This window comes from Phasianus colchicus, chromosome 1 (genome assembly GCF_987193195.1).
Source record: "Phasianus colchicus chromosome 1, bPhaCol1.hap1.1, whole genome shotgun sequence".
NCBI classification, from domain to species: domain Eukaryota; kingdom Metazoa; phylum Chordata; class Aves; order Galliformes; family Phasianidae; genus Phasianus; species Phasianus colchicus.
The window spans coordinates 186781680-186805415 of record NC_143436.1 but is presented as its reverse complement, the minus strand read 5'-3'; the positions used below and the strand labels follow the sequence as shown (position 1 = coordinate 186805415).

Below are 23736 nucleotides of genomic sequence, written 5' to 3'. Positions count from 1 at the left end.
CTGTAAACAAGCCATCGCGTGAGAGTGCATCGCCCAGAGTTGAAATGCAGCCTCTCTCTTGTGTTTCCAGCTTTTCAGACTTTGGTGATTCATGCGATGTCAAACATTCTTTGATACATCTCCAAAGGAAACTTTTTCCTGGGCAGCCCCTCACACAGCATGCAACTTCAAAGAGAGCCCACGAGGGGTCTCTGAAGATGCTGCTACGCAAGGAGCCCCAGCACCTAACGGCAGAGCACACCCTTAGGAGCCTTCAGAGGAAGCCCTTGGAAGAAGTGGGCACTGCTGTACAGAGAAACCATGTCACCTCCTTGGTCCATTTCCACCTCTGAGGAATTCAGCAGTGTCAGGCTGCAGACTGTGGATCACAGCAACCTGAAATCACAGAATCATAGAATGGCCAGGGTTGAAGGGACCTCAAGGATCACAAATTTCCAACCCCCCTGCCACAGGCAGGGCCACCAACCTCCCCATTTAATACTAGACCAGGCTGCCCAGGGCCCCATCCAACCTGGCCTTGAGCACCTCCAGGGATGAAGCATCCACAACCTCTCTGGGCAGCCTAATCCAGCACCTCACCACCTTCTTGGTGAAGAACTTCCCCCTGATATCCAACCTAAATCTCCCCTCCCTCAACTTAAAACCATTTCCCCTTATCCTGCTATTATCTACTCTTTCAAAGAGTTGGCTCCCCTCCTGTTTGTAGGCTCCCTTTAGGTACTGAAATGCTGCAATGAGATCACCCTGCAGCCTTCTTTACTCCAGGCTGAACAAGCCCAGCTCCCTCAGCCTGTCTTCATAGGGGAGGTGCTCCAGTCCCCTGATCATCTTTGTGGCCCTCCTCTGGACCCTCTCCAACAGCTCCCTGTCTTTCTTGTACTGGGGGCTCTGGACCTGGACACAGTACTGCAGATGGGGCCTCACAAGGGCAGAGTAGAGAATCAGCACATCCTCCTCTGATGGTGGGTGTTATTTGTAGATGTATAAATATCTACCTTAAATCAGAAGTAACTGTTACACTAATTTGATTGGTCTGATCTTTGAATAAAGGAAAGCTGTGGTGTCTTTGGCCCAAATTGTTCCCTGCAACCTTGAGGTGTTTCCTCCCAGTTTGTGAGTATAAATGTGAGGTAAAAATAGCTATGGGGACATTTTATGGACAAAATCCTTAGAAGATGAGGGTGCTGAAGAAGAGATTCTGGAGGAGTTAAGGTGCCTGAGGCTGGACTCCATAAAAATCCCACCTCAGTCTTGCTACAGTGAAACCTTCACTGGTCCAGAACTTTTGATCTTAAAGGTCTCTAAATAATTAATTTATTTCTTTATTGATAATTATTAAAGACTTCTCAGTAATTATTGGAAGAAAACTCCCTGCACACTGAACTGGGGAATATATCTTATTTCTGTTAGGCTTCATCGTGAGCAAGATGCTAAGCTTCTTAGATCTGAACTAACTCCAAACATGTTCAAAACTGGCCCATACTCTGTATGTTTACACAATCATAGAATGGCTGTGGTTGACAGGGACCTCTGGGCCCATCTGGTCCAACTCCTGCTCAAGCAGGGACCCCCAGAGCAGGTCCTGAGCAACATGGCGTGGCTTTCTTCTTTTCTTGCACTGGTGAAGGTCCTCACTTGGCAGTCCCTCTGCCTTCTCGTGGTCTCCTGGGATGAGGAGCATGGCCCTGCCTGAATTGTTGGGCAGCACAGCCCTGCCTTGGGGTTTCACTGCACAGAGAGAGGGATGGAGCCTTGGGAGGGCTCTCTCATAGCTTCTCTTGGAAAGAATGAAAGATTCATTCATGAGAGCATATATGTAGAAAGGAACATCAATAAAATTCATTGGCATAGCCACTTGTCTGTAAGTGGAAATTTCTGCATTCCAGGCCCTGTTTTCATGATTGTGAACCATCAGATAAAGTTAAAAAAAAAAAAAAAAAAAAAAGCCATGACAACATCCCAGGTCTTTTACCTTCCTATGCTTGCTGTGATCAGACCAGTTCATGACCAAAGACTGCTGTCTTCCTGAGCCTTGTACCTTTTTGGACCATTTACCCTATGGACGCACCCTTGGTTATTCCTCTGCTGAGCAATTTGGCTGTGGCAGCTCTTAGGGAGAGATTCTGAATTGCACGAGTAACATGCAAAGCAGGAAAGTTCACCACTTCCCTTAATGATTTCCTGAAGTGATTAATTATCCTTGCAGTTCAAAATGGCTGTTTGTTTACTTTTAATTTCAGGTTATTTGTCTTTCTTCCCAACCATGGGTATCTGCTGTGTATGATGTGAAAAGCCCATTTTCTCACCAGGTATTTACACTTTGTAACTACCTTTGCATGAGGTAAGCAGACTGGCCACTTCAAGTCCTTTCCTTCTTCCCACCAGTTACTTGCTCTTTCTTCCTCTCCTTCTAACTTATCAACATCAGAAGTATGAGAATTCTTTTAACATCAAGCCCAATGAGGTAAGCTGGAGATGTAAGATCCCTTTCCCCCCCAGCTTTCTATGCAGCTGTTTATATACCCAAGAATCACACTGGCTTTCTTCCCCACACCACTGCACTGGGCACTCCAATGCAGATGCAAGTCCTGCTGACTCTTAAATTCTTTCCTGTGCTTTCCTGATTTAAAAAAATCATGTAGTCTTTGATCCTAGATGAATTAACATCTTTACTTGTGTTAAATGCATCTGGCTTGAAAAAAAAATACCCTTCTGGTATCACTGCCATGGTCTCTTAGTCACCATCCCAAATTCTTGATGGTACCTGTTCATGTTTTTACTGCAATGTTGTATTTATTAGTAGATCACCAGTGCAAATGCAGAATACAGAGAGCACCATGTTACTTCCTCTGAGGTGCTGTTAGAAATCCCAGTTCAGTGACTGCTTTTGGAGGCGTCTCTGGGTCTGACACACACACAAAGGGGTGCAGCTCCTACAGCAAAGTGCCTGTTTTGCAATCATAATGACACTATCAATCAAACGTGTTATGAATTCTCCACTTGTTACATTTACAGGGCCTCTTTATGACCAAACCTAAAGTCCTGCTGAAGAACAACAGCTCCCTGGAATCCTTGGGCTTCTGTTCTCTGGAGCTTTCCCATATCCAGAGACATTTTAAATGTTCACACCAAGAGACCAGTATTCTCTAGTTATCTCAGTGCTCCAGGATGCTGGTACTTTTGCAAATATGTGTTGATCTTAAATGTTGGTCCTTCTGTGAGATTACCAAAGAACTGCAGAATGCATCACTTCCTAAAAGAAAACAAAAACATTACATAAACCTTGTGTCTGTTTGGAGATTTATTAATATTTTTCTCATCTACTTTTTGGCCTCCGACATTATGAAGATTTCTTATGTTCCTAATGGACTTCAAAAAGCCCCTCTTAGTCTTGCCAAAGCAGGGATTTATCCCCCTCTTTCCTGTGTCATATTTTTGTTTCTTAAACTTCTTATGCATACTTTTTGCCATCTCTTCCTCATTTCTTCCACTTGTAACATTACATGTAGATTTAATTGTTGCTTTCTACTGTTTTTTTCTCAGGGTGGGAACTCAGACAAGACAACTTCCTTCTCTGAATCCTTGGCTCTTGTGCTGTAGGCTCTGAGATCACCTTCTGCCCACCCTCAGGTACAGCAACACTGCATGTGATCCCACCTGTGCTTTTAAAGCCTTGTGGGACTGTGAGCAGTACACCAGCATGTCCTCAATCTGAGCAGAGATTTGTGCCCAAATGGAAATGTTTGAGCTGGAATTTTCCCCTTTCCACTCTTCCTGTAAGAACCTGACTCTTGCCATCCAGGACATGGCTTGCATGGCCACAGCACATTTCCTTCCTTGGGACATGTGTTCTTTCAAGGACTGAGCCTCCCACTGGCCTGGTGATGCTGCAGGGAACTGTCAGTAGTTGCAGCCAAGCACAGGAATGCTCAGCATCCAAACAGCAGCCTTAAAAGAAGTTGGTGGGAAGTCTCTTGTTTCCTTGATTGGGAAAAGAACAGAGGTCTGGCTGGGCTGTAGTTTAGCTGGGGAGCCAGCATGGGGCTGTTTTCCAATGAGGGCATCTCCAAGGGCTTGCTCACCATCATGCCCTCTGTGCTGCTGTGGGGCCATAAAACCCTTGTGCTGCTGTGATACCCCTGTGCTGCTGTGAAATCCTTGTGCTGCTGTGAAACACTTGTGCTTCTGCTTTTCTGCATGCTCACAGGGTCATCCCAGCTCTCAGACTCCTCCCGTCTGCCTCCCAACCCACTGATTCTTTGGCTGTTTGCCTCTGTGCTCAATCACAGCTCCTGTACTACCATCTGTCTTTGCTTCTTGAAGTAGGTGTGACATGACAATGGCTTTGCAATGAGGAAGAGACTTTATAACTATTCTCAACAGAGAAAAATCCAGGAGTCAGCAAGAATTCCCTGCAAGAAAAGGCACAGGACAAGAATGTGAACTAGGCCCTTCCTAAGCTCCCAGGGGAGGCCTGCAGAGGAGCATGCCATCCCCCTGCAGCCCACCACATCTCCATGTGCAGCCATGAAGGAGCCCACTGGACAGCAGTGGATGAGGCCTGGAGGAGGCACAGCCCATGGAGAGCCCTGCAGGAGCAGTCCCAGGCCAGAGCTGCAGCCTGTGGAGAAGAGCCCACAGCAGGGCAGGAGGGCTGGGGGAGCTGCTGCCAGTGGGGCTGTGCTGGAGCAGCTCCCCACCCACAGTGTGATGTCAGCCCAAAGGCACTCAGCAAGGGAGGGAGGAGGGTGTTGGGGGCATGGATGGCACTGAAGAGCACACAGCTCTGCTGCTCTCTGTCTTGGGCACACGCTCGTCCCTGTGGAGGAATTCTTGTTTCTGCAGAATCAAATAATTTCTTTGAGCTCGGACAAAGCAATTAATTTAGCCATGTGATATTTATATGCAGATGAGCTGCTGGGCAGTACCTCTCTCGATAGCTGCATCCAGTGTTAGGCAAAAATACCCCACTGTGTGAATTACTAGCCAAACAGCTCTGCTAAGGACTAAGCTAATTTTATCCTTTTCTCAGCACTGGCTGACAATGACTCAGTCCCTGCTTGTCTGGGAGAACTCTCAGTACCTGGATACCCAGACACCCAAATGAGCATTGTATCACCCATCCAGGAGGCAAGGGCCTGCTGTCCACACACTGCTGTGGTCTGTCTTGGGGTTTTTTCACTATTTGTGTAGATATGGAACAAAGAATACCAGTGAAACACCCCACAAGCAAACTTATCAGGCAGAATGGAGTAGGGACACATGGGGCATCAGCCACCTGTCCCAGCGTTTGACCATCCTTACGGTAAAAAAGTGTTTCTTAATGTCCAATCCGAGCCTCCCCTGACACAGTTCTGTGCCATTCCTGTCTTGCCACCAGTTCCCAGCAGCAGAGCCCAGCACCTCTGTCTGCCTCTCCTCCTCAGGGAGCTGCATGGAGCCTCCTCCAGACCAGACAAGTTCAGTTGGATGAGACTCTTCTGGATTTAAAATTTCTGTTACTGGAAGATTCAAGGTGCAGTTAAGTACTTTTCGTAGACGGGGCTGCAAGAAACAGAGCAGCCAGCATGAAAGCATGGACTCTCCTACTTTATATTGAGTCTCTGAACCAGGCATGTGAGGAAGAGTTTATAAGAAGAGCAAACAGCCATGCATCATCCTGACCCATTTAAAACCTGGCTGAGTTTCCTTTCCAGCAGCATTTCAGTAGTGCAGCCCTCAAGCTCTCTGAAAACAAGGTAAGCCATAGGATCAGTTCCCACGTCCTCCAAAGATGCCATATTAATTTATGACAGTTTCATAACTAAGAGGATTCCAGCTGCTGTCAACCAACTGCAATCCCTCTTAACCTACAACAGCCCACCTTTAGCTACTGACCCTGCACTCTGCAATGTGTTTATTCAATCTCGAGGCAATGCAGGCTCAGGAGCAGTCTCAAACACCCGCATTGTTCCTTTTGGGTGTGGGCAGAAATCAGTTCACTCAGAGTCAAGTGAAAACAAAGAACAACAGCTTGGAAAACAATGCGCTCTTGACACAGAAGTGGGAGCTGCCAGGTTGATTCTTCCTTTTTTTCTTTGTTACAATTCACATTATTTCAGGTCTGAGACCTCTGGGAGCCCTTTGCTTATGGAGGCCTGCAATAAGCAGAAGAAAAAGAAATTTCTATTTTCTCCCCAGCACAGCAACTTGCTTGGGAACCTTGCAAAAGTTAACCTCCACTCCCCAGGTCCTGCACTGTTCCTTCTTTACAAAAAGATGGAAAAAGCACCAAAGGCTTTTTCTCTGAGACCTGTAGATACAATATCCCATAAAACAGCAGGGTGTGGTTTGATTTCCTGCGTTACAAAGCCCAGACAGCTTTTATAGAATAACAGAATCACTGAATCACCAAATTCTAAAATGGTTTGGATTGAAAGGGACCGTAGTGATCATCCAGTCCCAGCCCTCCTGCCATGAGCAGGGACACCTTCCACTGGACCAGGCTGACCACAGCTCCATCCTGCCTGGCGCTGAGCACTGCCAGGGATGGCTCACCCACAGCTTCTCTGGGCAGCCTGTGCCAGCATATAACCACCCCCACTGTGAAAAATTTCTTTCTAATGTATAACCCAAATCTACCCCATTTGATTTAAAGCCATTACACATTGTTCTATCCCTGTACTCCCTGATGATGGGTCTCCCTCCCCATCTTGCCTGCAGACCCTTTAGGTACTGCCAGACCGCAGTGAGGTCTCACAGAATCACAGAATCACAGAATTGCCAGGGTTGGAAGGGACCTCAAGGATCATGAATCTCCAACCTTGGTGTCTCTTCTCCATGCTGAACAAGACCAGCTGCCTCAGCCTGTCTCCTGTACTCCAGCCCTCTGAGCATCTTCATGGCCCTCTGGACCCGATCCAACAGCTCCACATCCTTCCTGTGCTGGGGGCCCCAGGCTTGGGCATAGTACTGCAGGAGAGTGCTTACGAGGGTGCTTCCATTTGTATTTTTACCATCAGAATTGTAACTTCTATCTGAGCTAGACTTGACACTGAGCCTTGTATGGATGGTTGGCTCAGGGTTTGCAGTGGCCAGCTGCCCCAGTCATGGCTGAGCACAGTGCTGTGGGAGCTGGAGGTACCCCAGCAGGGCGTTGTGCAGGCATTCTGCACGTTTGCCTCTCCTTGGCAAGATGCTGCCTGCTTCTGTGTCACTGCTGCTGAGTAGTAGCAACTGAAACTGAACTTAGCATTCCCCTCCCTTTCCTGTTCTCCCTGGCCCACTGCCTGAAATGAGCACAGCACAAGCAGCCAATCTCACTTCTGTGCTGCAGCTCACATGCAAAAGCTCACATGAAGCACATTGATCTTACTGCTCCCACTAACTTGCACTTAGCAACTCTGTCCTGCTCAAGGATGGCTCAGTGATGTCCCATGCAGTGGTGCTGCACTGCTGGGTGCAGAGGATCAGGTGTGAGCACAGGGCTCCTGTCCATGGGGGTGCTGCATAGAGGACCTGGAGAGCATCATGTCATGGTAGACAGGCTGATGCTTAATGGGACTGCAGTGGTCCACGCTGAGCCATGAGTCTCTCCTTATTGCACATTTAATAGAGAATTTAAGTACTTTAATGATATGAACAGGAGGCTTCATGCACAGCCCAACAGCACAAGAAATTGCTCAGAGCAGCAGGACTGTGACTGGAAGCACTAAAGTGGAGCAGGACGGTTGGCCCCAACCCCTGCTTGCCTATTGAAGGAGGAAGGACTAAAACCTTGGCCTCCTGGCTGCTGATGCTGAAGTAAAGAACAGGCTTGCATCGACTGCCTGCAAGGAGGGGATTCATGGCTACACAAGGCGAGGACAAGCAAAGTTTTCACACCCTTTGCAAAGCCTGACAAGCGGTACACAGCCACAAACATGTTAAAAGACTTTCAAGCCAAAAGACTCATTAAAAGAAAGTCAAAACTGGCAGTGTAAACAATCAGTAACAGTTCTGTAGCAGATCCCAGAACAGAGGCTGCAAAATCCTTTTCTTCTTTTAAGCTAACTTAAAATCACAGTTCTGCCAGGTTTGCTCTCTGGAGACATGGAGTTTCGCACTTCTATTTTAACCTGTGATCTCAAACAGCCACTCATTTATTTAAAGCACTAATTTAAGACTAGTATTTCCTTCCGCATTGTGGTCAGTTATTGTGCCTAGAAGCATTGCTGCTTTTGTTTTTTAGAGGAAGATCCTCACTTGCACACATGCTGCCGTGCACACACTGATAGCTGAAGCTCCACCCGTGCTCAGGGCAGTGACACGATCCCAAGAATGGTGGCTCTGCTCTTCATGTCTGAATCCATCCCAAGGCAATGCTGGCCAAGAGTAGCACAGCCAGAAGTACAGTGTGGAAAATGTGATGTTAACATATGCCTACAGCAGCCTCAAGGTGTGTTGCAGCAACAAGACACGGAGAAAAAACCTCCCTGCTCCTCCTCCCACTCCTCAGTGCCCAAATATTGCTGGAGACAGTCAGCCCTGGGTGTGGCTGCTGTCTGCCTCCTGATTACAGCTGGGCCCCGCCAGCAGGTTTAGCTTTCTCAAAGATCACGGCCTTCTCATTCCATCTTCAGAGATGATGCAAGTGCAACAAGCCTGTACCTCTCATTGTGGTCCCACCCATGGGTTTTCTGCCAGTGCAGCCTGTAAGGAGCCGTCTCACGCCTTGCTTCCACACGGCACCTGGCACAACATGGTCTCAGCATGGCTGAGCCACACGGGGCTTGTGAAAAGATCAAATGCTGGCAATGAGGAAAAGTAAGTAGTAGCACCTAGAAGAATAGCATTCAAGTGATTTTCTTGTCCCAAACAAATTTAAGATGTGAAAGAACTGCTGTGGCCGTGCAAACTGACTGTAAAGCAAAGGTCACACAAAAACTGTCATCTCTTTTAATCTTGGTGCAAAGAGTTGTATTGTTGAGCTTTCGGCACGTCTTTAAATAACTCATTTCTATAGTTAAAATTCACACTATTAAAAATATTGCCATGTACTATTGAAATCTAAATCTATCCAACTTATCATAGAATCATAGAATGGCTTGGGTTGGGAAGGACCTCATGGATCATCAAACTCCAGCTCCCTTGCTGCAAGCAGGGCCACCAACCTCCTCATTTAATACCAGACCAGGCTGCCCAGAGCCCCATCCAACCTGGCCTTGAACACCTCCAGGGACGGGGCATCCACAGCCTCTCTTGGCAGCCTGATCCAGCACCTCACCACTCTCATAGTAAAGAACTTCCCCCTGATATCCAACCTATGTCTTCTCTCCTTCAACTTAAAACCATTTCCCCTAGTTTTGCTATTATCTACCCTTTCAAAGAGTTGGCTCCCCTCCTGTTTGTAGGCTCCCTTTAGGTACTGAAAGCTGTAATAAGGTCACCCTGCAGCCTTCTCTTCTCCAGGACTTGGGCTGTCAAACACTGTTTTTTTGTTGTGCTTGTCTCTAACAGCATGGAGGTTGTCACAGATCCATAGAATTATCTAGGTTGGAAAAGACCTTCAAGATCACCAAGTCCAGACACCAACGGTGATCCAGAGTCCACATCCTTCAGCACTTCATCATAGTCTTCAGACTCAAGAAATCTCTTGAAATCAATTGAAGGAACTAGAAAATAAGACAAGCAAAGAAGGTTTAGAGTGGATATTGGGAAGAATTTATTCCCACCGAGTCCCACCACAAAACCACATCATTTAGCATCACATCTACATATCTCTCAAATACCTCCAGAGATGGCGACTCCAGCACGGGCAGCCCGTTCCAATGCTTGACCACCCTATTTATGAATAAATTCTTCCCAATATCCACTCTAAACCTTCTTTGCTGCTACTTGAGGCTATTTCCTTGCATCACTGTCACCTCGTCAACTGAAAAAAGAGACCAACACCCTCCTTACTGCAGCCTCCTTCCAGGCAATTGTAAGGAGCTTGGCCTACTTTTCTCCGAACTAAACAATCTCAAATTCCTCAGCCACTCCTCTTGTCTTATTTTCTAGTTCCTTCAATTGATTTCAAGAGATTTCTTGAGTCTGAAGACTATGATGAAGTGCTGAAGGATGTGGACTCTGGATTTTATCGCTTTTATTCAGTATATGTGCAAGTCTGCATCCCTGACATCCTGACCTTGAGGTGTCTGGTAGTCTCTCATAGAATCATGGAAGCATTAGGGTTGGAAAAGACCTTTAAGATCACCTCGTCCAGCCATCAGCCCACTCCCACCATGCCCACTGCCCATGTCCCTCTGTCACATCTCCATGGTTTTTGTCTGCACCACCTCCCTGGGCAGCCCATGCCAGTGCCTCACCACTCTTTTGAGAAGAAATTTTTCCTAATATCCAACCTGAACCTCCCTTGGTGCAACTTGAGGCCATTACTCTCGCTGGTGCATCCTGTGCTGTGAGAATCATGGCAAGAGGAGAGCAACGAAGCAGCACTGTTGGTGATGCTGATCAGAGTGAGAGATGCCATGGGGAAGGTGTGAAGATGTCTGTGTGAGCACCTAACAAGGAAGCAGCAAAGAGTGGCACAAAAGACATGATTTAAGGTGGGAATCAAAATTGCAACAGTGCATTGCTAAGCTCTTCCCCAAAGAGATGATTATCTTCCTTCTACCCCTCTTCCTCCCATCCTTGAATCTCTTCCTTTTAACACAGAAACTGTTTCAGTTTTTCTTTTCTCCCTAGCTCAGCACTGGGCTCCTTTCCCAGACTGTGCTTTTGAGTTAATTTTAGCAAGAAACTCCATCCCCATGAGACAAGGAAGAGGCAGATGTGCTCTCTGACATGCAGTGGTGTGTCTGCTGGGACTGCCGTGCTCTGAGCCAAATCTTTGACAGTGGTGTCTCCACTGAATCACTTTCTTCTTCCTTTTTGTTCCCAAGAGAATGGGACTGTCACATACAGTCTGGCAGCCCACCCAATGCTCATAGCAGGAGACAAGAGATCTGCCCTGGAGAAATATTTGGAGTCAAGTATGTTTGGAAAGTCTAGGCTAGCAGGGTCAGGCATGTGAGGAGAAAGGAGTTATTTGCAGCAAACTCAGTGTCAACCATGTGAACAGAGAGACCAGGCTGGAGGCACAGTGTGGGAAAGTGGGCAGACAAGCCAGTGGCTTCTTGTTGTTACAGGGCTGAATACTGCCATGTTTTTCAGGATTATTTGGTCTTGGTGCTTGAGACCCTCAGGAAGAGGAGGTCATCCTCACTAGGTCAGTGAAGATGGATGAAAGCCTCCTTTTTCTGTCATTTCCCCATCTTCATGTTGTTCTCCTCGTTTTCTTTTCACAGCTTTCCTCAGCTCTCTCCCATCTGTTCATTTGACTCCTCCTTTCCTCCCCTCTGGGTTTCTTCACATCTATTTCTATCCATTTGCCTTCTTAAGCTTTCCTTAGTATCTCATCAACTAATTTTTGCTCAATCTTCTTCTCTTCTTCCAGGTCAACATCATTTTCTAGAGCTTCTTTTCTTGCCCTTTGTCCAAAATCTCCATAAGGAGATCCTGAGCACTCCTCATAGAGTCATAGAGTCATAGAATCATAGAATGGCCTGGGTTGGAAGGGACCTCAAGGATCATCAAACTCCAGCCCCCCTGCTGCAAGTAGGGCCGCCAACCTCCATATCTAATACTAGACCAGGCTGCCCAGGGCCCCATCCCTGGCCTTGAACACTCTTCAGACTGGCTACTTACATGCTGGTACATGCAGCAAAAACTAAGCAGGCATAGACCAGCCTCACAGTCCGAAAAGAAAGTTCCTCAAAAGCATATGAGAGGTCCTTGAGACTGAGAAGAGTGCTGATGCATCACACTGAGGCTGAGGTGCCCTTGGAGGCAGGACATCCCCATTTCCTGGCAGAAGGATCCCTCTGCTCAGCATGCTACTGGCTGTTGTGCCCATCTTGAGGCACCCCATCCTGCCTTCACACTGGGTTGGGACCATACCCAGCTTGGGATACTGCAGATCAGTCAGAGTGGGATGCTTAAAGCACTACATTGCCTTGCTTTCCCTGCAGAACATGGCTCAAAACATGGGGAAAATATTTCCTTCTGTTGCCCAGATAATTGCAAGCTTGGGATCAGATAAACAGCTCAAATTTAGCTTCAGCTCTCCATTTCCCAGTAGGCTTTTTTACATCCAGGCGAATGAAATATTGAGCCTGTCTTTTGGAGCTGCTGTGCTCTGGCTGGGCCATGCACGTGTTTCCATTCCCATCATCTTTCTGTACATGACTAATTCTTTCTGCCAGGGCTGAGTGACCAGGCCACTGCCTGGAAACCAAACAAGCTACTGGCTGCATTTCCTGCCGTTCCCCAGCCTGTCCAGCCTGCCTCTGTCTCCCCAAGCTGATAACATCACATGAAAAGGCACTGACGTATTTCTTTGCTATGCTGCTTCAAGAAGCCATCCCCGAGTGCAGAAATGAGTCTCAGAGCCCGGGCTATTTTTAGCATTTTTACAGGCTCCTTCCCTGACATCCGTCCCATGGCATTGCTCACAATACAGGCTGTGTGTCATATAGTCTCTCTTGCAGAGCAGCTGAGAATTGGTGGCACTTGGGGACTCCTGCTTGGAAGTCGCTGTAGCAATGCGACAGCTTTGTATGACAGTGTCCTTTATGGCACCTTGGCTTTTTTAAGTTGAGGGAGTGAGTTATTGGCAGTATATCTGATCGTATCCAGCTTCTAGGGTGGGTAAAGGCAGGTTTTCTTAATCTTGAGATACTCCGTAGTCTCTCCACCCCACTGCTGTGAAAACACTAACTTTCCCAGTTAGCACAGTCATTCTTTTACCCATTAACCCAGCAGTAGCTGCTATAGGCTCACAGGCAGGTAACAGCCGACCATAAACTCGAGGAGTGGTTTCATTCCTTGTATTATCTTTTTTTTTTTTTTTTTTTTTTTTCCCCAGCTCTACGTTTGGCCAAGCATGGGCACGGAGCTACACTGACACCCCACAAAGCCTGTTCCCAGCCTCGCTGACACCCCGCTGCCTCCTCCTTCTCCTCTCCCTTCCTTCCTGTCCCTCGGCCAGGCCGGTTACTGCGGACAGCAGCTCACACTTTCTTCTAGGCTCCGAACCTGACTTTGCAGCATCCCCCCCGGCAGCCCCAGGAAGAGTTCTGGCTGCGTCAGCCAAAATTCCTCCCGGGGACTGTGCTGCAATGCAGACACCACACCCCGCTGCTACATACGGCACCGCCGAGGGCTTCCCTCCTCCTCCTCCTCCTCCTCCTCCCAGATAGCCGCGACGATTTCGGCTTGCCCGGCGTTCCAGCGGGCGTGAGCGCAGAGACCTGCCCGCAGGGACCGCCGCCCGCCGGGCTTCGCCTCTCCGCGCACCGCCAGACCCGCGCCGTACCCAGCCCGGATGGACGGCCCTGGGGAGCGGACCGTGAGGATGTCAGTGCTGTGTTTGCTCTGTTTGTCGCTTTTCCCGAGCTTTTCCCTGGGCAGAGTCGTCGGCAAGGACGAAGCCGGCTTTGCCGAGTGTAACGTGTTCTTCCCCGGCCGAGTCCCACCGGAAGGATTCACCGAGCCTTTCCACGTGAAGATCTGTCAGCAGTACAACGGGGAGCCGCGCTTTGCAACTCTCTACAGCACCAAGGACAAAATCCCTCTTTATTCCGCTTTCAAGTACACGGGGGCAGCCCGAAGCGAGGCGGACGAGAGCTGGCTGCTGGAGCCGCAGGTAGGTCCGCTTGCCCGGCGGTGGTGCTGCTCCCAGCCACGGAGCCCCACGGAGGCTCGTGAACCCCCTGCAGATGCCGAGCTTAGATTTTTCTGTGCTTGAATAGATAAGAGCTCGTCGGGAGAGCTGGGTGCGAGAGCGGCGTGGGGGAGAGGAGAGCCCTCCCTGCCCCAGCCGCCCTTTTGCCTTTGCGTGCCGGGGCAGAGCCTGAAGTTTCTGTTCCCTCGCTGTGCGGGGACAGAACTGGCGCGGGGAGGTCGGCTGCTCTGACACTTGCAGCACCTGAAGCCGCCGTGCCGCCTCGGGTCTGGCTCACCCACCTGCTCCAGCAGGCTTGGAGGCTTTCCAGCAGCGGCTTCCCTTCTTTCCCACCTTGCTCCGCAGGCTTTGTGTTTCCTGCCTCAGATATTTGCTCAGCCTCAGAAGCCATCGGCTGGCTCTGCCTCGAGTTGCTGTGGCCTCCCACCTTGTGTAGCCCGTGGGATGCAGTGGCTGTGTTCCTGGGTGACGCCAGATGGTGACAGCATCAAATTGCTGAGAGCTTGGAGGACTTTTCTTCTATGGACCCAGTTGCTGTCGTTAGTGTTAAATAGGAAAAATCATACAATTGTTTGGGTTGGAAGGGACCCTTAAAGGCCACCAAATCCAACTCCTCTGCAATGAACAGGGACACCTACAGCTGGATCAGGTGTTCAGAAAAAATAATAATCCCCTGGACTCTTTTGCTTCCTTCTCTACTCCTTTGGCTGCTGTTTTCTGAGCCGTTTGTTTGCCTGTTTCCTTCTTTTTCAACTACAAAGCCTCCCAATTGACATCATGATGCACATTCAAAGGGATGCTCCTTGTACAGCCATGCTTGACTGCTTGTCAAGATGCAGGGCTTTACTGCAGTCCAGGCAAAAGAAGCCTCACAAATTTTAACTTTGAGAAGAGAAGGCTGCAGGGAGACCTCCTTGCAGCCTTTCAGTACTTGAAGGGAGTTTACAAGCAGGAAGGAGACCAACTTTATACATGGTCTGATAGTGCCAGGACAAGGGGAAATGGCCTTAAGCTATAAGAAGGGAAATTTAACTTAGATGTTAAAAAGAATTTTTAACTCAGAGGGTGGTGAGACCCTGGCACAGCTGCCTGGAGAGCTGTGATGCCCCATCCCTGAAGGTGCTCAAGGCCAGGTTGGATGGGCCCTGGGCAGCCTGAGCTGGTGGGGGCAACCAGCCCATGGCAGAAGGTTGGAATGAGGTGAGCTTTGAGTGTCCTCCCATTTTATGATTGTATGAAAGTGAAAGGCTTCCTAAACAAGACGTGCTCTTGTACCACGGTGAAGGAGTCAGCTAAGGAAAGGTCCCAGTATGGCCACCTTGGAGGAAACTGTGCCACAGCAGGTGGCATTATGGGGGGAAGGAGGACAGAGATTGTCTCCCTCCTGCTTACCATAATCCCTCACTCAAGGTTTTGATGAGCAGGATGTAGTGGATGTAATGCCCATTGCTCACTCAATGCTGAAGCCTTTATGGGGCTGCAGAGGCAGGTGGGATGAAGGCTAGAGCAAGACTATTAGTGGTGGGACAGGGCACTTGTTCTCTTTCTGGCTTAGAAGGATCATGCCTTCGGTGGGCAACAAGGCTGCAGTCTAGGCTGATGCAAGAGGAGAAAGTGGAGAAGAGATTTCCCATCTATCACTCACGTTCCTTGTGCTGGGGCTTCACAACACCTGCTCTGCAATAAGGCTCTAAGGATTACATTGGCTGACACTGAGATAGCCAGGTACCAACAGGCTGAACTGCACAGTGCTATGTGCTTTCTTATGTGTGAATGCACGCTCACATGGAGATAGAGGAAGCAGGAGGAAATTGCTATAAAAATTCTCTCTGCACTCTGATGGGTGACTCAAGGTTGTCACATGGTTTGGTTTTTTTTTTGTAATAGATCAGGATATAAGTTGTGAGGGCTCTGTCTCACGCCCTGTATGCCTACGTCCTCAGGAATGTGTGTACCAGAAACAAATGCCAAATGTAATAATGAGGCAGTCATCAGATGAGAAGTAAGAGGAATGTCAGGACAAACCAGAGCTGATTGGCAGCTGGAAACAGTGAATTAATCTAGCAACCAGGACTGTTAAAAAATGAGAGGGCAGGAGGATTATCAGGATAGTGATGGGATGCCTTGAGATTTGTGTCCCCAAACCTTCTCTGTTGCTGACTTCTTTTAGGACAGGAGGTAATAGCTGTGCCAGAGGAGGTTCAGGTTGGATATCAGGAAAAATTTCTTCTCAGAAAGAGTGGTGAGGCAGTGGCACAGGCTGCCCAGGGAGGTGATGCAGTCAGCATCCCTGGAGGTGTTCAGAAGCTGTGGAGATGTGGCACTGAGGGACGTGGTGAGTGGGCAAAGTGGGGGTGGGCTGACAGTTGAGTTTAGGTGAGGTCAGAGATCCTTTCCAACTTAATGATTCTGTGATTCTTAGGTTTAAGAGCAAGCCACTTCGGTCTGAAAGCCTTTAGTTTGTTCTGAATCTTGGCTTGGGAGAAATGAAGAACACTGGAGGTGCTTCATCTCTTCTAGTCCAGGATAGGCTGGGTAAATGCCCTGGTGTTTTCATCTGGTTGGTGACTTCCATGAGCCAGAGAACCAAGGCAGGATTTGTATCACAGCTACATCTGACCTGCTGTTCTTGTCAGCTGTGGTCATTAGGAGAAACGTGCTTCTGGAGCCACTTGTGAGCTTCCTGCAACAGAGACCATGAGACAGCATGAGGTTCACTCCCTTCTTTAGAATGACAACCCCTACTTTATGAAGCACGTATTGTATTGATAGTGCTTGGGCTCTCATCCAAACAGGTGTTTGGATGCATAATTTATTTTTAAATCCTTGTTTACCTGTCTGCTTGGGCCTTGCCCCAAGCTATTGCAGGGTATTTTGGCAGGTGGATTCAGACTTGGCCCATGGATGCAGATGTGCTCTTGCTGCAACACAAACCATAGGCTGTGGGAATCAGAAGGCAGCTTGTGTGCAGGTTAGATACAGTGCTAGAGACAGCTTGCCTTTGGAGCTGGATTACAGGAGGCACGAAAAGCTCAGTAATAAAGGAGTTATTACAGACCATGATATGAGTTATTATAAGCACTCACTGATGTCAGAGTCTTACGCACGCACAGCACACAGCCACATTTTTCATGTTCTTTCTTAATTGCATCCAAACAATCCCAATGGTATGTGCAAAACCCTGGAGCTGAACAGCAAAGCAAGCACATATTTGCTGGATAGGCACCTCCAGGTATGCATGCATCAGCTCATAACCAGAGAAATTCAAGACTATGCCCATGCAGCTGGGGAATCTCTGCAAGGAAATAGCTGCACAGTCTCAGGTCTCTCTGTCTTTGAAGTACAGCACCTCAGCCTCCTGTCACCATTTTTCTTATTCTGTCAAGAAGGCTGTAGGTGCCTGAGTTAAAAAACAAAACAAAACAAAACAAAAAAACAGATTTGTGCACGTAGGAATTCTTCCAGTCCTGGAGCAAAAAGCCTTCAAGACGAAGCAAGATCCCTCCTAGCAGGCAGCCGGGGGTAGTGCAGCCCTGGGAAATGGTTCATGTTGGCACTGTGTCCGGCCCTGCTGCAGAGACAGCCCTGAGGCCAGGCTGCAGGGGCTTGGCTGCTGCAAGAAGCAACCTGACCTCGATTCGTGCAGTGAGGATGATGGATAGCTGCATACACCGAGCACAGAGCATTGAGGAGGGGATGCAGGGAGCTGCAGCTCTGAGAGGGCGCCAGCTCCGTGTAAGGTTTCAAGGACATAGATGGTAGCCATGTGTCCAAGCACACTCCAGGAGATCGCAGGCACCAGGGAGGGTGTCTGGGGGGTGATTCAAAGCAGAATACGAGCTGTCTGCTGTGTACATCTCCAAAACGTGTGTTATACAGTGCAGTAAACAGCCTAGAGGCCAGGAGCAAAGAGAGCAGATGTAATGGGGTCAGTGCAGTGCTGGGATGAGAAACAGAGATTTCAGGAGGCAGCGACTGCCAGAGGCTGCCTGTAGCCACAGTGTTCCTACCAACATGCTTGCCCTCTAATCTGGGGAAGAAAATAGCAATCTGGCACACCCCCCTGGAGAGGCTGCAGTGTCAAGAGGAGTGTCGAAGGAGCAGAGAGAGCTGCAGTCACCTGAGAAGGCCCTGAACACCATGGTGCCCCAGTGCTCCAGCTCCTGCTGTGTGTGAGCTCCTTGCATAGCTCTGTGCAAGGTGCTGGGAGGGGTTGTTACCGCCTCTGCCTCCACACGGTGGCAACGGCAGACACAAGCTCATAGCACAGATTCCATTGAAGACCTTGAGGACCTGTGGTGACAATGTCTCCTCACCCACAGGATGCTGGGAGGTCATTAAAGATCAGGTTCAGGCTGCTAATGACAAGCCCTTAGCTAATGACTGTGTTAAAGGCAGTGAAATTCGGGTCATCTGCCATGGTGTCCAACTTACTCAATTAGTGGAGACAGGTAAATGCCTTCCTTAGGCATCCTACACATCATGCCTTTCATTCTTCATTGCCTGGATTTGACTAAAGATGAGACAGCAGATGCTTAAAAGAATTGGAAGTGCCTTCACCATAGGAGGTGAGAACATAGACTTGAATCAGTCCTTCTATTAAAAATCCCTTCTAGGTTTTCCCTTCGGAATACCAAAAATCCCTTCTAGAAAATAAACACCAGTTTGAGGCTTAGTGGAGGATGGCTGGTGAGCAGCTGGAGGCTGTGCTGTGCTGCAGGCCAGACTGCAGAGTTGCAGTCAGCACTGGCAGTCCAAAGTGACACGTTTAGCAGGACAGCAAAGGCAGTGCACACCCCTTTGCCCCCATTGCCACAAGGACAGTAAGGAAGGAGTGCAGGATGTGATCCATGGCACAGCATGTAGTAGCAATCCTCATGGAAAATGTACTTCAAAGCCTATTTTACAATTGCTTTGTAGGAAGGTGAATTGCACACACTAACTCTTCTCTCTGCTATTTCAGATAGATGATCCAGAGAATGACCAGCATGAGATGGTGATTGAAGCTGATGTTGTTGGCTCTTTGGCCAACCTTGGTGCAAATCAAGCTCTGACCTCAGACTATGTGGGCTCTGGTTATGAACGAGGGCTGCTGAACCCTAGCTTGCTCAATGAGGAAGACTTCCAAACGGCCACCTATACATTGACAAATGCTGTCCCTCTGCGCCCCTCTCTGAGCAAAACCTGGCACAGCGACATCGGGAGAGTGGTGGAGCAAGCTCTGATCCCTCATTGTTCCAAGAAGGACCAGCTGTATCTCCTTGCAGGAGCAATTCCTTCCAGTGTCCGAGTTAAAGGCAAGGTGTCTGTGCCAGAGACCCTCTGGCTGGCAGCGTGCTGTGATGCTCCAGAGGGATGGTCTCTAGGACTGGTGAAAAAAGTCAGTGATGAAAGCAGTTTGGCAGACCTCACAGTGGGAGAGCTGGAGAAGCAACTCCTAGCAGGGCTTGACTTGTTCAAGGGCAACTGTGGAGAAGACAATGACAGCAATGAGAAAATGGAAGCAATACTGCAAGCTGTTAGTCAGATCCGATCTGGAGAGCGGGTAGGAACAAATGACAAGGAGGAGGCCAAAGACAGTGGCTTGGTGAGGAAAGTGGTTGGCATAATTGCTACTCCTTTCATCAAACTTCTGGAACTCCTCATCTACCTGCTTGTGGAGCTGGTGAAATTTATGTTTTATTTTCTGTGGCTTGTTATCAAGCGAGTTGGCAGTACTCTTCTGGATGGAGTCTACAGCCTGTGGAACGGGACGGTGTCCTACCTGAAAGCCATCAGCATGGTGCTCATCAGCATCCCCTATGATGTGGGGAGGGTCATCACCAACATCTTCTTGGGCTTTCTGGGAATTATTCAAGATGTGGCAGTCATCACCTATAGGATTCTACGCATCCCCATGGGGTTTGTCCTTCACCTCGCTTCTTTCCCTTACTACTCCATCTGTGCCATTCCCTCTGTTGTCAAAGACATGGCCACTGGGATCGGTGGCACCTTCTCGTTGGCCATTGATGCCACAGCCTCCATCCTGCATGGCTTTTATTACGTGGCTAGTCACATAGCCAAGCGGTTTGTCCCTAAGGGCTCCTCTGGTGACTGATCAGGGTGGAAATCAAGGCTGCAAAGACAAAAAGTGAAAGAGGAGTGGGGAAATGCTTTAAGATACGTGGCCAAATGCTGTTGATTTTGTTCTGGTATTTATTGTAAGTGACATTAATAATATGGGGAGTAACAGGGAGGGCCAAGGTAACTTCGCGAGGGGACATCACCATTGCAACTCAAGCTCTATCCGTTTCAAAGTGTTCGGATTTTATCAGTGCAGGTCACAAACTTCCTGTGATTTGTAGACATCAAGCTGCTTCCTCTGGGAGATGCTTTCTAAATGTGGTACAAGGTTGTTTCTTTCCTACTGAGACAACACTGAGACCTGTGCACTAGCAGTGACCTCTGCAGAAGCACATCCCTCGTGGTGCGGAGGTGGTGGTCTGGGGAAGGACTTCAGTTTCTGAAAGAGAAAAGGTGGGCAGAGTGCAAGAGTTAGGGGCAAGATGGGGAGCAGGGAGGGAATAGGTCCAAGTCGTGCTGCTGGTTGCACTGCTGACTGCATTGGAGTCCCGCCAGCACAGCCTGGGAAGGAATTTGGCTGGGTGTGTTTCATAGCTCTCCGGACCAGCTGCCAACTCCTTCCCTTCACCATACCAAGCTCACTTTCCCCACACTATTCCCTGGTGACCAGTCAAGATCTCAATCCCAACTTCCTTGCCCTGGGTGGTGGGTTCCAAAGCCCAGTAGAGCCATGTGGGTGATGCTTTTGGCCTTGAATCAGCCTGTGTGTCAGTGACCAGCCTGCCCTGCTTCTGTTCAGAGCTGGCGGTTCATCCAATACACAGCTGATCCTTTGTGCCAGAGATCTCTGCTGGATTGTGCCCGGGCTGGGGATTGGTACTGTCCTGGTTATCCTTCTTAGGCCTATTGTGAAGGTGCAGCTCAAGTGGCAGGGGGGTTGAAATTAGATGATCTTTGAGGTCCTTTTCAACCCAGGCCGTTCTGTGATTCTGTGATTCTAAAATGATCCTCGTGTGTTTTCCTGTAGGGTTGATGGCAGCACTGATGTACTTACAAGGGGAACAGGGGGAACACATGACAGGGGAAGAGCAAGGGAGCACTGTGGATAATTTTGCTTCTTTCACAGATTTTATGTCTTAATAGACCTTGCCTGGAGAACAGGTGGAGGTGAGGGAGGCCTGGGGCACACTATGCATTCTGCTACGTTAATCTGTCCAGTGACTCATTTATGAGCTCATGTCAGCAGGGCACTTGTCCCCTCTTCTGCACTCCCTGTCCTCACTGCTCCTGTTTCTTCAGCCCTTATTCCCATGGATGTGACTTTGTGGGGACAAGAGAAAAGGGAAGGTGTAATCATGCAAAATCAGCAACATTTTGACCAATCCCTCCTTTGTGTTGAAGCTGTCAGTGCAGCGGTGGGCACCAGTGTGGGTGCCCCAGGGTCCCCTCAGGAGGCACATGTGGTGGCACTGATGTCCAAAGGCAGCTCCAGCCGCCCCCCGCATGCCTCTTTTGTGCCTTAAGCATGGCCTTATCTCTGACCTGCTCTCATATCCCAGTGCACTGTGGGGTTGGTGTCACACATCTCCATCACCACTGTCACCCAGCGAGGTTGAGGCCAGCCCACGGGCACGTCTCCATGCTGCAGCCCTGGTTGCAGAGCAGCCAGTTCTTTCCATCCAGGAGACTGGAGCACCGTAGGATTTGGGCAGATGTGGAGCCATACTATTAAAGTTGTCTGAACACGCTCGGATTCCAACATGAAGAACCCTGACCAGCACGGGTCATTTTTCTTCTCTGCTGCATGTTTCAGCAGGCAGTGGGAAATCTGCCTGAAACACCCAGTAATTGTTACAGAACAAGCAACATCCTGCTGCAGAGTATTGTTTCAGATTATTCTTATCTGGGCATGATTTATGGCTTGAGAGCTTTACTCTGTCCTTGGAAATGTATGGCTTTAACAAAATAAAAGTTACTTTTGCAAAGAGGGATGGCTATCAGATTTCTATCTCAACTGCAAATAAGATAAAACAGCCCAGAGAGCTCTGGCTAATCGAGAGAGTAACAGCAGCATAGTTGTTCTTTTTTTATGGCTTGACATCTGATATTAATGGCTCTTTTGTGCTTTTAAAACACCTTTTCATTATCAAAGCACATTAAAAAGAGTTAATTCATTAAGCTATAGAATATGTAAGTTAGAGCTGGGGGTTGCAGGCAACGTGTTTAGTTCTGCATGTGCCCAGAGAGTTCCCTGCCAAGACAGGCTGCTCTGTGGTGGGAAAGGAATGAAGCAGGAGGGGAAGGGAAGTTTCCATGTGAGCGAATAGGGGCTCAGGACCTCCTGCTCTGCTGGGAATGGGATCCCTCTGCCCAGGGTGGACGGTCTTAGGACAGGAGAAAAGGCTGGGACCAGTCCTGCCTCTGGCAGGTTGCTCTGTGCTGATACCTCTCCTTGAGCACATCCCCCAGAGAGGTCTTGTGTGCTTGAGAGCTGCCCTGAGCCACAGATGGAAAAAGGGGGAAGGGCTGGTCTTCCTTATCTTTATCACGATAACTGCAGGCTAAGAGTCACTCACAGGACAGGGAAGGATACGTGAATTGAACTTGCCTCGACCAGATCACCCAGCCTATCACTGCAGGAGTTTCTGTGCACTTCAAGGTGACCTTTACCTCTGTTATCTTCACTCTGGGTCGAGCCCAGAGAAACAAGCCATGCATCTAGAACAACAGCAACTCCAGCAGCACAGCCCATGGAGCCCAGCCCTGTGTCAGGTCCTCTGATCCCACCTCCGCTGCCATTGTGTACTTTGGAGCTCCATCCTCTGCTAGGTACCTCTCAAGGTAGGCAGCTGCTGCAGCCTGGAGGGGATTCAAGCCCTATTTGTCCACAGGTTCTCTCTTCCACTTAGGCAGTGCTAGCAAAAGAAAAAGGCACTGGAAAATAATTATCAAGTGCAACTTGTTTGGCCAGAAAGAATTGCCTGGGAGCACAAAGTGCAAGGCGTGTCTGCGGTGTGCATCTTAGCGAGATTGCAACACCACACACTCAGCATGGAGCAATTCCTCTTCGCTGTGCAGTTCTGGGCTTGCTTCGATTTGTGAATGTGCTTAACACAGGGTAACATCTGCCATTGATTTCAGCAGAACCGGTGTTTTCAGCCAAGCAGAAAGGCCTGCAGACTTCCCAGCAGTGGTAGTGTTACAGCTGGTTGGAAAACCTCCAAGGAAATTTACTGTCAGAAAGGATTGATTTATCAAACAGACTCTTTCTTTCTTTCATTTGTTGTTGTTGTTGCTTTCATAGTAATTTGCCATTTTTAGTGGAAAAGTCTTTTTAGGCCTAGGCTGGAAGAAGGGCCAGAAACATCCAAGAAGAGCCCATGCTCTGGATTCGAGGTGTGGATGTAAACATTCACATGTTCCTGCCTCAAGCCAAGCCTGGCACATGAATGTGGCTGTCTCCATCTCAGAGAGGCACACGCTTTGCCTGATACCTCATTTCCTTTTATTTTCAGGACGCCGTTTTCTTTTCAAATGTGTTGAAACTGTGAAATTAAATCATTTTCCTGAGAGGCAGAAGCCTTATTGCCCCGTTCTTGTGAATAAAGCCCAGCCCAGCGTTTCCATGGAGCCAGATGGGCAGGAAGATGCCAGTGGGCATGGAAGGAGCAGTGGGAGCTCTTCTCTGGTGGAGGAAAGATGGCAGATGGATGGGATGCTTCAAAACAAGTGGCCAGAGCTCAACAATGAGAACAAATGGCAAAGAAATGGTCTCTGCTTGGTCAACAAACCATAGAGCTGAGTGGAATAGGCGTGGTGGGATGACATATGAGAAGCTAGAGAAGCCAATGCTATCTGGATTTGTGTCACCTAAAGGCATTTAAAATCTCTAATGCCTCTATTTGGGGTATCAGTGATTCATTGAT

General features: G+C 48.7%; 1 protein-coding gene across 1 annotated transcript; it reads left to right on the top strand.

Moving 5' to 3' along the window:
• Positions 1–12914: 12914 nt before the first annotated feature.
• Positions 12915–21797, top strand: ENDOD1 (endonuclease domain containing 1). The gene is made up of 2 exons (XM_031616135.2): positions 12915–13708; positions 18711–21797. Exons 1-2 carry the CDS (start codon positions 13388–13390, stop codon positions 19842–19844), a joined length of 1455 nt encoding a protein of 484 aa, XP_031471995.2. The 5' UTR covers positions 12915–13387; the 3' UTR covers positions 19845–21797.
• Positions 21798–23736: the final 1939 nt, after the last annotated feature.